At 36.5% G+C, this 11,418-nt stretch overlaps 2 protein-coding genes across 7 annotated transcripts; both read left to right on the forward strand.

Annotated features, from left to right (window-relative positions):
- Positions 1 to 317: 317 nt before the first annotated feature.
- Positions 318 to 3,944, forward strand: LOC122296663 (B3 domain-containing protein REM19-like). Of its 4 annotated transcripts, none has more exons than XM_043106473.1 (5): positions 318 to 663; positions 1,193 to 1,390; positions 2,137 to 2,694; positions 2,789 to 2,967; positions 3,422 to 3,944. In XM_043106473.1, the coding sequence occupies exons 3-5, from the start codon at positions 2,448 to 2,450 to the stop codon at positions 3,662 to 3,664; spliced, it is 669 nt and encodes a 222-aa protein (XP_042962407.1). In that variant the 5' UTR covers positions 318 to 663; positions 1,193 to 1,390; positions 2,137 to 2,447; the 3' UTR covers positions 3,665 to 3,944. The 4 variants fall into 4 exon arrangements, with proteins under 4 accessions (XP_042962407.1, XP_042962403.1, XP_042962412.1 ...); XM_043106469.1 differs by having other exon boundaries at positions 318 to 556; XM_043106478.1 differs by having other exon boundaries at positions 540 to 629.
- A 1,082-nt stretch (positions 3,945 to 5,026) lies between these two features.
- On the forward strand, positions 5,027 to 8,207 carry LOC122296682 (putative B3 domain-containing protein At5g66980). Of its 3 annotated transcripts, none has more exons than XM_043106490.1 (4): positions 5,027 to 5,231; positions 6,386 to 6,767; positions 6,876 to 7,009; positions 7,599 to 8,207. In XM_043106490.1, exons 1-4 carry the CDS (start codon positions 5,142 to 5,144, stop codon positions 7,911 to 7,913), a joined length of 921 nt encoding a protein of 306 aa, XP_042962424.1. In that variant the 5' UTR covers positions 5,027 to 5,141; the 3' UTR covers positions 7,914 to 8,207. The 3 variants fall into 3 exon arrangements, with proteins under 3 accessions (XP_042962424.1, XP_042962420.1, XP_042962427.1); XM_043106486.1 differs by having other exon boundaries at positions 5,032 to 5,231; positions 6,386 to 6,770; XM_043106493.1 differs by having other exon boundaries at positions 5,032 to 5,231; positions 6,386 to 6,770; positions 7,605 to 8,207.
- Positions 8,208 to 11,418: the final 3,211 nt, after the last annotated feature.

An 11,418-nucleotide genomic window follows, 5' to 3' on the forward strand; every position in this document is an offset into this window, starting at 1 on the left:
TTATATACAAACATATAAATAATATAGTAATGGTCTCTTTAAATTTATTTTTATTAAAATTACAAGTATATTTTCAACGTGGTTGGATTTTACTTGCCAACATACAATGCTGGCCGTCTAAGTCTTAACAGGAGATGTCTTGTTACTTTGAAACGGGAGGCAAGCGGGATCCAAGTTATAGTATCGTGTGAGTTGTGGTATGAACTATGAATTAATCCATGGTACCACATAAAACATGTATTGGCTTGCGTGGTTTATATAAGAACATGACAACTTTTGTAAAAAATAATTGATGTTGGTTGATACGAGATTAGCTTAGCTCCAGAAGTTGTGGACTTTTATTCGAGCTCGTGCTTTTATGTGCAATGCAGTTGAACTCGAAAGTTGACTTGCTGGGCTGACTCTGCTCGATTACGTCCTAAATATTTATGCGGATTCGGTTCCGACTCATTTCCGCGTTCAGAGCCGAAACCAGAATGGCGATATCTCGCAGATGGAGACGATAGCCCTGAGTTCTTCAAAGTCTTCCCTCCCCTTTACCAGTGCTCACCAAATAGTACTGCCTCTCTCTCTCTCTCTCTCTCTCTCTCTCTCTCTCTCTCTGTTCTTGAACAGACAATGGTTGATAGGTATGAAGGGTTTTTATTTGCTTTGCATGCGAAGGTAAAAGTCCTTTTTTTTTTCTTACTGGTTTAGCAGATTCCTAAAATTCTTTTATATTTATTTGGTCAAGTTAACAGCTCTGTTTTGTTGCAAACAATGTAAATTGAAACAGAAGGCCCGGTTTTAGGTTTCAGGGATTCGAATCTTTCTCATTTATCAAAAAAAAAAAAGGGATTCGAATCTTTCCCATACGCAGAATTTCATATTTTGTTTTGTAAAATCTTATCATAAGATTTACCTTTGTTTTGTAAAATCTTATCATAAGATTTACCTTCGGAAGGTCAGCCAGAATATGCAGCAGATATTTTGCTACAAAGTTTACCCCCATTTGTTTTTCCTATTTTTGCTCGTATAATAATTTATAAATGTAGTTGAAATTTGCATGCATGTGATGGAATAACTGAACCACGGCCCTAGGATTCAAAAGATGTTAACTTTGGTAATTTCATGTTGAGCCAGCTGCATGATTGATCGCTCTTTAAAGACTGTTACACCTGATACAGAAACTGAAAAACAATTACATTGACAGATTATACATTTGTGGAGTACAAGCACTCAAGTTCATGCCCTATCTAAAAGCTTCTGCTTCTTTTTACTCTTTGTAACTACTCGAAATTCAACCATGACTTCTCAAGGCCGGAGAGACTGTGACAGTTCAGCAAGTACACTGAAAGCCCCACATTTCTTCAAGATAATTCTCTCTCGTTGTCTTCAAGACAGGAAACTTGTGAGCATACTCTTCCATCTCTATCTGGTTTAACAATATAACACTATTATTTGTTTGACATTGTTAATTTATACAATCAATTAAATACAAAACAGTTTATTTGGATTATACTCTGTGATAGTGACCTGTTAGTCAACTTTTGTGGGCTTTCTTTGTTTTTGTAATTTCCAAATTTTTGGTATAGTTTGATGCTATAATGCATGAAACTTCCATTGTGAAAGACCGATAGCAAAAAAACTAAAAAGGTGCAAAAGAAAAGAAGTTTCAGATTTTTCAGTAGGCAACAAAGTACTTTATGGTGATCTTGCATTGGCTGGGGCTGTCCTATGCGAATTACTTTATTTGTTGATCTTGGATTAGATAGAGCTGTCCTGTACAGTGTATTGTGCCGTCTCTCTAAGGCCAAGGCCATGCAAATGTTTAAACACTTTCATGGCAGCAATTGGCTCAACTTAGATTTGAAGACTCAGATTGATGTGTTGGTTTGTACACCAGAAAAGAAAATCTTTAAATTGCTTCAGCTTGGTTAGGATTTTTCTAGGGAAGTCAGTAGCTATACCTTAGACCAAATGCATATTAATCGGGCTGTCCTTTCCTTGAGGTGATTGTGTTTTTGTAGACCTCTTAAGAAAGAATATTTTGAATGTTTCTATTGCACAATAAGAACAGCGTGTATGTATGCTTGTGCTACTAATATCTACTGAGTTCTATGGTTTTCATGTAAACTAAATTTAGATTCTTTACAGATGATTCCAAGAAGATTTATAAGGAGATATGGAGAAGGCCTGTCAAATCTAGCTTTTCTTAAGCTTCCAAATGGTGCAGAGTGGAAACTTGAATTGACGAAATGTGATGGAAAGTTTGGTTACAGAAGGGTTGGCAAGAATTCATAGAGTATTATTCTCTTAAGCTGGGGCACTTGCTGGTTTTTCGATATGAAGGAAACTCGCACTTTTATATACTTGTATTTGATAAGAGTGCAACAGAGATAGATTATCCTTCAAGTAGCTCCCTTGGCAAGGGGGAAAATCTTCATGGAGAATTGTTAGTTTCTCGGATGGAACAAACTGGTAGTGATAGTCATGCTCAAATATTGGATGACTTTCCAACGCTCCCAAAAACAAGGAAGAAATCACCATTACCAAGTTCTCGGCCTCACAAGATGATGAGAACCAATCTAAGTGCTAAAACTGCAAGTACTTCCAATCTGTCAAGGTTGGTTCCTCACTATCAATCTAAAGATGCAAAGGTGAAGAAGTTAAAAGCGCAAGCAAATTTGTATCCTACCAAACAGGAGCTTGATGGTTTGGAATCTCTAATGCTACTGTTTTATGTTATTTGTTTCTGTGGGTCACAGTTTTGAATACTCTCTTATGATCATTTGCTTGTCAACAAAAGGTGCTAAACTGGTTCCTACTACCAAGCGATGCCCAAAATCAAAGACTCTTAGAATGACTCGAATGTTGAATGTGGATGAGAAAGCTAGAGCTCTTCAGAGGGCAAGTGGCTTTAAAACTGAAAGTCCTTGTTTTAAGGTTGTCCTGCAGCCATCATATATATGTCGTGGGTGTAAGATGGTAAGCTTTCATGATATATAAGTCCAAGAAAAGTGAAAACTTAACTTAAATATTAATCTGATGGTAGGCTATGAACAAAAGGTGCTAAATTTTCATGCAGTTGGATTAGCTTTTGTAGCAGAAAACGTGTGAGAGAGTTGCTAGAGGTCCTTCGCCTCACTCTACTGCATCGAATCAAATATATAATAGAGTTGATCATTGTTTCTTTGTATAGTAGATTCCAATGTTGGGACGTATGAAACATGGTAGCGCGAAGGCTAAAACGTATAAGCAGAAACACATAGCTATATTTCCTGTGATGCACCTGAAATTTAAATATTACTAATAAGGAAAAACTACAAAGCTAGTTGAGTCAGCTGTACGATTCCTCAGAGCTGTGATCTATGCCAAAGAATCTTCATCACTGATTAGGGGATTTATGCTGACACTACTGTTGACTATCTCTCTTGTGCAGACTGTACTGGGTAGGTTTCTCGGCATCAAACAAAGTGGGCAGATGGTAATGCTTCTGGTTGGGGGTAAATCCTGGCTGGTGAAGTTTCGCAGTTATCCACATTCATCATCCGTTGCCTTTACTCGTGGTTGGTCTACCTTTGTTAAGGATAATAGTCTGCAAGTAGGAGATGTTTGTGCCTTTGAGCTGATTAAGAGTGATGATGCTATGCTGAAAGTCTCCATTTTCAGAAACCTTAGTTAAGTGGTTGCTCCAGATGCGTCGTAATTATAATTTTAGGAGCTTGTTTGTTTCATAGTAGTTATTTTCAGATCTCCTTTTCTGCTCTGGTGGAGATAGTGATCTTTTGGTTTGTTTAAGGGCACATGGCCATCCCCATTGGGACTTCTTTTCTTTTATTAGTTAATACTATACTTGGTTGAACTGCTTTTCCATATTGTTTTTCCTCAAGGTAAAATGGCTAGCCTTTGGAGTTTGATTGCAGTTATTAAATAAAGGGGAAAAGAAAGAGTAAAAAGAGTCATTGAGACTGTAGTTCCATAAATTTTAGAATTACTGTGACTGTTATTGCTCTATCTCATAACACATGATGAACTCTTTCTAGAACCCAAAATTGGTTGTAAGGCAATCAAACATAGCCGCAGTACAATTCTTTTTTTCTTTAAGAAAAGGGCGATGAGGGTGTGATTATAGGAGCCTCTCTCCATTGCGGAATATATGGTTTGAGCTATAGTTACTGTCCTAAAGGAAAGTCCGTCACCACAATATCTCCAAAGTATTCAATTAGTTTAAAACTCATTCCACGGCCCAAAGATAGGCTTTTTTACTACAAGTAGTTTTAACTTATATCTTGATTCGAATTTCTGACCTCAAAGCTATGAATCAGCTCGTACCAACTTGATGGTAACTGCAGTACATATTTAATACATATTTAATGAGAACTATTATGTTTAAAAGAAAGCCAGAAGTGAGTAACCACTCAAAAAATTTTTTATCAGCATGGTTGAGGGGATTAACATTTCTATAACAATCATCAAAGCATTATATTTATAAAGACTTTTTATTAAAAATAAATTTATAAATTGACATTATTTAATCATACGATATATTTATTTTATTATTAAAATAGTTTTATATTCTAAGATATTATTTCAAGTAGTGTTAATTTATAAATTTTATTTGTAAGATCTTAAAATATATATCTAACTTTCTGTTGTTATTTATTAATAGGGTAATGCTACTTTGCTGCCCAGCAGTCAGTACAGGTTAAATATCAATTTTTAATTTTTTTTCTTGTTCTTTATTAATTTTTTTAACATATTTAAATATTTTTAAAAAATAAAAACTTAAGTCAATACACTAATATTTACTTTTTTTAATTATTAAATAAAAATTAAAATATGTGAACGGTTAAAATAAAGGAATAAATTTATGAGACACTCTAGAAATTTTTTATTAATTTTTTTAACTATTTATTATTATTATTATTTAAATCCGATATAACAACTGGCCAAATTATTAATTAATTGACACGTCATTTTGTAAAAAACGAAAAAAAAAAGGAGGAGATTGTACGACACGGATTACTTAAAAAGCAAGAGTTCCATAGACGGAAAATTTTTCTGGAATCCGTACTGTCAGGGGTGTTTCCCACGCTCAGAGGAAAGTATTCGAAAACAAAAACAAAAGGAAGGAAGAGCGAGCCAAAACAACAACGGCGATGTCTCGCGTATGGAGACAACACTCTTTCCCCGACGACGGCCCTGAGTTCTTCAAAGTATTTCTCCCATTTACTAGCTCTCACCAAATAGTACGCACCCTCTTCTCTCTCTCTCTGTTTTGAGTTTTCTAATAATTGGTGGGCAGGAGACTTTTCTCATTCAAGATTTTGTTGTTTGTTTTGCGTCTAACAGCAAACGAATCTTTAAGTAAAATTAAGTATTAATTTACCGATTAATATTATTTATTTGTATTTAAAATTTAAATTAATATAATTTTTAATAAAATTTATTTTTTTATCAATTATATTAAATCTGTATATATATTAGTGCGTAATTGTGATTATAATTAAATTTTTTATTTTTCTTTTTATTCATGAATTCGTAAAAGTAGTTGCATGAATATATCACTGTTCTTCTTTCATTTTCTGGACCAAATTCGCAAAATCTTGAGGCTCTGTTTTGTTAGTAGCGTGGTTAATTGACAATAGATAAATATTGTTTTCCAAGATTTTGTAATTTTTGGAAATACCGCCCTGTTGATTTCACATTTTTAATGGTTGTTCATTAAATGATAGATATATATATATATTAACAAAAAAAAAAAAAAACAGCTTAAAATGTACATGCAGATGAGATTCGGATGGTGTCAGGAGTTTCGATATTTCCCATGTGTGCACGATAAGAAGATGTTAATGCTAATGTGATTAAACTACCTCTTCACATCTCCTTGACCTTTCGAGACAATTGTTAATTCTACGTGAAGAGTTCGAACCCTCACTTTACATTTCATTGGCTAAATATTTTCTCTATTAAACCCCTTATTGAACGGGAGTCTAACCTACACCTAAGAGGAGTACCTCTTCAGTAAACTTTGTCACTTTTAAATTTATATTCCCATGTTTCTACAAGCTGTTTTATTTATTCTTTTTATGATAAATTTTGTTAGATTCTCACGTGATAATAGATTCTCACTGTTTTATTTATTCTCACATGACGATAGGTTCTACTTTTGTTAGGCTCTTTCTAGAACAGTAGAACTCACACAGGTCATTACTCTTCTCATGTTGGCTATATTTTTTCCTAAAACATCATATGTATTCAAAGGAAACAATATCCTAATAATCAATATGATACAGATTAGAGGTAAAGCACACTAGATGGGAATGAGTTTTTTTGCGTGTTTTTTTACTAGTAGATAGACTGCTTGATATCTGATGAAATCCCAATCTATTTTGTGATGCAGTCCATACCACCTGCCTTTATCAAGCACTTCAATGGAACCATCCCAAAGAAGGCCATTCTCATTGATCATACTGGAAATTCTTGGCCTGTCGGACTGGAACAAATTAACAGGCGCTTGTGTTTTAAGTATGGCTGGCAACGTTTTGCAAGTGATCATTCTCTGGAATTTGGTGACTTCATAATTTTCAAATACACTAAAAGTTGTACGTTTAAGGTTAAGATATTCAGTAAAACTGGATGCGTGAAGTATGAAGCTAAAGCTACCGGTAAGACTATTCCATATTCTGAAGAAGGTACTATAGAAGAGAGGGTTTGTGGCAGATTGACTCGTGCCGGCAAGCGAAAGCTTTTGGAGATATGCCTCGAGAAAAATGAAGAAGCAGGTGGTAAGTTTAGTTAATACTTGTTATTCTCAACTAGCCTTTCTCCCATTTTTCGGTCTTGTATATAATGCATACAAATGACATATTTATAAATTTTTATGCTTACAGGTTTGCCTAAAGCTGGTCGACAAACATCAAGAACAATTGTTGAACAAAAAAAGAGCACTAATGTTGCCCGATTTGTCACTCCAAAGAATCCGTTTTGTGTGATGTCCATTTCTACCCGTGAGCAAAATTTCACTGTGAGTTTTCTGGTATTGTATCTTGCGGTGTTTATTTATTGTTTTCTGCAACATCCATTGGGTACGGTGGGATTTTGGTATATTGAGGGTGAGGGTTGAGCATGTTGTTCAGATTTGATGATATATTCTGAGTGCATAGATCAATGATGGACTGCAGTGAGATGTATGTTTACTCTCTCTCCTTTTTCTTTCCACCCCCCCCCCCCCCCCCCCCCCCCCCCCCCCCCCCCTTCTCTTGCAGATATATAGATGTAGAGGCTATCATTTTATTTTGTTTCCTTTTAGTGGAAGAATGTCAACACTCACCATTTGTCTTATAAGACTCATCTTTCTGGAAAAAACAACGTAGTTTTTTCGAAAGTCTGTCGGGGTGAATCAAAAGTGATTTCTATTCATGTGACATAATCCTAGATTATATCAAAACCTCCAAAGGAATTATTACTTTTAATTGAACCTTGCCCTATATGTTGTTTGTATCAAAATAATTCCCCTCCATTGTGACTCACAATTTGTGAGTTAACAGTTATGCCATGTTGATGTGCTTTTGTAAATGTTAGAAAGAATAGATTTCTCATGATGTTCTTTCTAGTCGCAGTTTCTTCATAAATCGGTGGTGGAGGCATTTAACATTAAGCTGAATCAAGACATGGTGATTTGCAGTCCGAATGAAGAGAAGTTCCCTGTGAAAGTCCTTTTTTGGAAAAATGGCCGAATCATTATTGGTAAAGGGTGGTCTGCTTTTGCAAGGAAGAACAATGTTCGACCTAAAGACCAATGTGTGTTTGAGTTTGTACTTGGAAGAGGAAATATATGCAGCGAAATGCGTGTTCAAATTCTTCAAGGGAAGGCGAGAATAGAGGAACTCTTTAAGCATCGGTATCAGTACAGGAAGAAGAAAGCATGATTTGCAAACCTAACAGTGCTCTCTCTCAAGGATCTTTTTAGTCAGGTTGTAGTGTTTCATTCTAGTGTATTATCTATACGAGTTTTGTTCATTTATTCTTAAAAATCATTGCTGTTGACTCGAAATTGGTTTCACTTCTTTTGATCAAGAACAAATTAGTGGGGTTTCTGGTTTTGTATGTTGTTTATAGTTGAAACTTCAACTATAAACAACTAAAGAATTCTAGCATGGCCCTCTCCGAGACTCTAAAAGACAGCATTGTCATAAAAAAAGACTAGCTCATTCCGTGCTTAATTAAGGGATTATTGTTCTCTTTCCGACTTCGGATCATTCGGCCATTGTTCTTGACCATTGTGTGCAAAAACCGATGCCAATAGTCGGCGACATCAATTGGAGTAATGTTGCTCTCTAGTCTCTAGATAAAGATTGTGTAATCTCTAAAGTATTTGCCACGTTTTCGCCACTACTACGACTTCCCGTTTGTGGCACTCTGGCCTGCAGTACGCCTGTTTCTCATCTCCAAAACCCATCACTCACTCTAACCACAAATCTCCCCACACAGTAGTACTACTCTCTCATTTTCTCTTTTGCAGGCTTTTCGACAAAAACTGCTTTAAGGTTTGCCCAAAACCGGCCTTCAACAACAGGCATATAGTATATTTATGGTGTATTCTTTGGATTAATTTCCCCCTTGTCGATTGAGTAACTATCATGTAAAAATTTTTAATTACTTTGAATGTTATGGTAAAATGAGAGTATTACGATATCTATATTCTGAGAGTGTTTAAAATATTTTCCTTTATGAATGATTTCTTCTATATTACAACCCCAAGGTTTCATCCTCCTATTATTGACTGATGTGGCAGGTACTGCATTAGCTTGCCATGTCATGCATCTCTCAACTATTGTCCACCCCCAACCCACAAGTGAAGTTGCTCATTTTTCAAAGTGGTGCTGCCTATGAGGAAGGTGACGTGAAGAACTTCGAGAATGTGATGAGGGATGCTTTTTTATCTGTTTGGGGTATTTGTGCTGTCTGATGCATGAATAGTACCGTTTATTGGGTGGTTGGATGTTATTGGACATGATAGAAAAGCAATGAAATAATTGCAAAGAAAATAGACAATATGATTGGAAGGTTGCTAGAGGATCAGCATAAATCGGACAGATTGTTGGGTGGGGAGGAAAAGGAAGAGCAGGAATTCATGGATGCTAGGTGCAAATCTTAAATAGACAAGCCCCTTGTTAAAAAGTGGGTCCTGGTAAAAAAAATTATGTTTAAAAAGAATAATTTTTTTATGTTTAAAAAGAATAATTTTTTTACACTTTTTCAAGGTTGCGATATACCATTTTACAAAAATTTGCGTAGGATTTGTCTATAGATTTATACAAATTATTTTTCTTCTAAAAAATGCGAAGATCTTTGGTTTCGATGCAGTTACCGTTAGCGAGGCAACTTGCTTGGTATGCGTTTTGGCAACCAAAATGGTACGAATAATATAGATACCATTATGTTTTCTTGGTACGAGATTTAATTATATGGTAAAACTCGTGCAATTAGAATTACTAGTGAGGCTAATTGTACTGGAAACAAGGAGACTGGTCGTTTCATAAAACCATGACTTAGAAATATACTAGGAGAGGCTTTTGCCCTTTGATGATCAGTTCAAAGAATCGTTTTGATCAGATTATAGATTCATGTACGTGTAACTAACATGGACGCTATCTTTGCTATTCAACAATCAAAAGGTGTAGAGAAAGGCCCAAGATCAGGAGCTAGCTAAACAATATTCATGTCGACAAGCGCACGAGGAACGTAGAGTAATCTGATATAAAGAACCTGGTGATCTATCTCCAACTAGCCTTTGTCAAGGAAACACTGCGCTGGCTAGCTTATACCCACCAGCTCCAATTATTAGCATGCGTGCTGCAATGGAAGACTGCACTTTCTCAGCTGGATGTGCTGGTACACATTTGATGTTGAATGCCTGGAAAATCCACAGGGATGAGCGCGTGTGGCCCGACCCTCAAAAGTTCTGGCCTGAGAGATTTTTAGATTTTTGAACAGCCATTGTTACAATGACATGATAGACGTACGTGAAGGGTCAGAATTTTGAGTCCAGGAGTTTCTGGGTCAAGAAGGGGATCTTGTCCAGGAGTCTCACTCTCTCTTCAATAGCTAGCTTGTTGCATGCCTTTGAAGTTGCCAAGCCATCAAATGATGCTGATCATGTGGATATGACACAGCCCTGGCTCGAACCATCTGAAAGCAACCCCAATACTGGAAGTTCTCTTGCATTACCCGTCTTGCTCGAGATTATATATAAGCATTAGGCATTAAATTTTCTTCCATTGAATTGTGTGCTGCATGTTGTGTGTGTACATATCATGTATATATGTTAATTTGCATTACCATGCATCAGACCTCTTCATTGCACAAATTCTTAGAATGTCATAAAAGCTCTTAATTTGACCCTTTATTTTCTTTTTACCATATATTTTTACAAATATAATTTTGAAAGGAAAAAAAATATTTGTAAATTTATTTATTTGACACATGCATTAACGTCACAATGCAAATATATATGCGTTAACGTCAAATGGCATTAAAAGGCAAAATATTGTTATATCTAGGCCTGCAACCCTATCCTGCACAGTCGGGTTTGATGCCGACCCGACCCGCATAAACCCAATTATGGTGCCAAACCGATATGACATGATCCGATCAAAATAAAGTCGGATCGAACCGTATGACCCGACCTTTGAAAAACAAAATCTACTCTCTAACCCGTCGATTTACAATCTACCTATCGATTTACAAAATATCTCCCAGATTTGAGACGACAATGTGATGGTAAACTAACATTCATCCTCAATATTAACAGAAGATCCCAAAAATCAAAAACTAAAAAGGGCAGAAATCATTTTCTTTATGAACTTGATGCAGTCGGCATGGCCTCCCAGTTTCGCTGTGGTGAATCTTGATGTAGTCGGGACCGAGACCGTGGGCTACGATGCGGAAATCGTTTGGCTGGTGGTTGCAAAGTGTGGCGAAGAAGGATGTCTATGAACGGGCAACGGTCGCTCCGCCGATCACATATTCGAGTAAGATGTTACCGGCAGCAATGAAGGCCATGAAGTCGCCGAGCTCTACCCTTAGGTACGCAAATGATCCACCTGAAACGAAAAGAAATATGAGGGTAGTAACAGAGAACCCAAGAGTGGGAGAATCGATGGCCTTCGCTAACTCATCTTCCTCCTTTGACCTCGTCATCGACATCGTCGCCCACATGTGCGACTACAAGGCCGTGTGGCATCTCGTGGCCTGGATGCATAATCGCCGCCTCACCCATGGCTGTCTTGGAGGCTAGGGTTTGAACTGAGAGTTTATAATTGGTAGTCGGTCGGTTTAACACAAAAAGATAAAACTGTTATACTCAAGCGGATCGGTGAACCGGTCAGTGCTAACCTGTCATATTTTGGGTCGGGTCGGGTCGAGACTCTC

This window comes from Carya illinoinensis, chromosome 2 (genome assembly GCF_018687715.1).
Source record: "Carya illinoinensis cultivar Pawnee chromosome 2, C.illinoinensisPawnee_v1, whole genome shotgun sequence".
In the NCBI taxonomy this organism is placed as follows: Eukaryota; Viridiplantae; Streptophyta; class Magnoliopsida; order Fagales; family Juglandaceae; genus Carya; species Carya illinoinensis.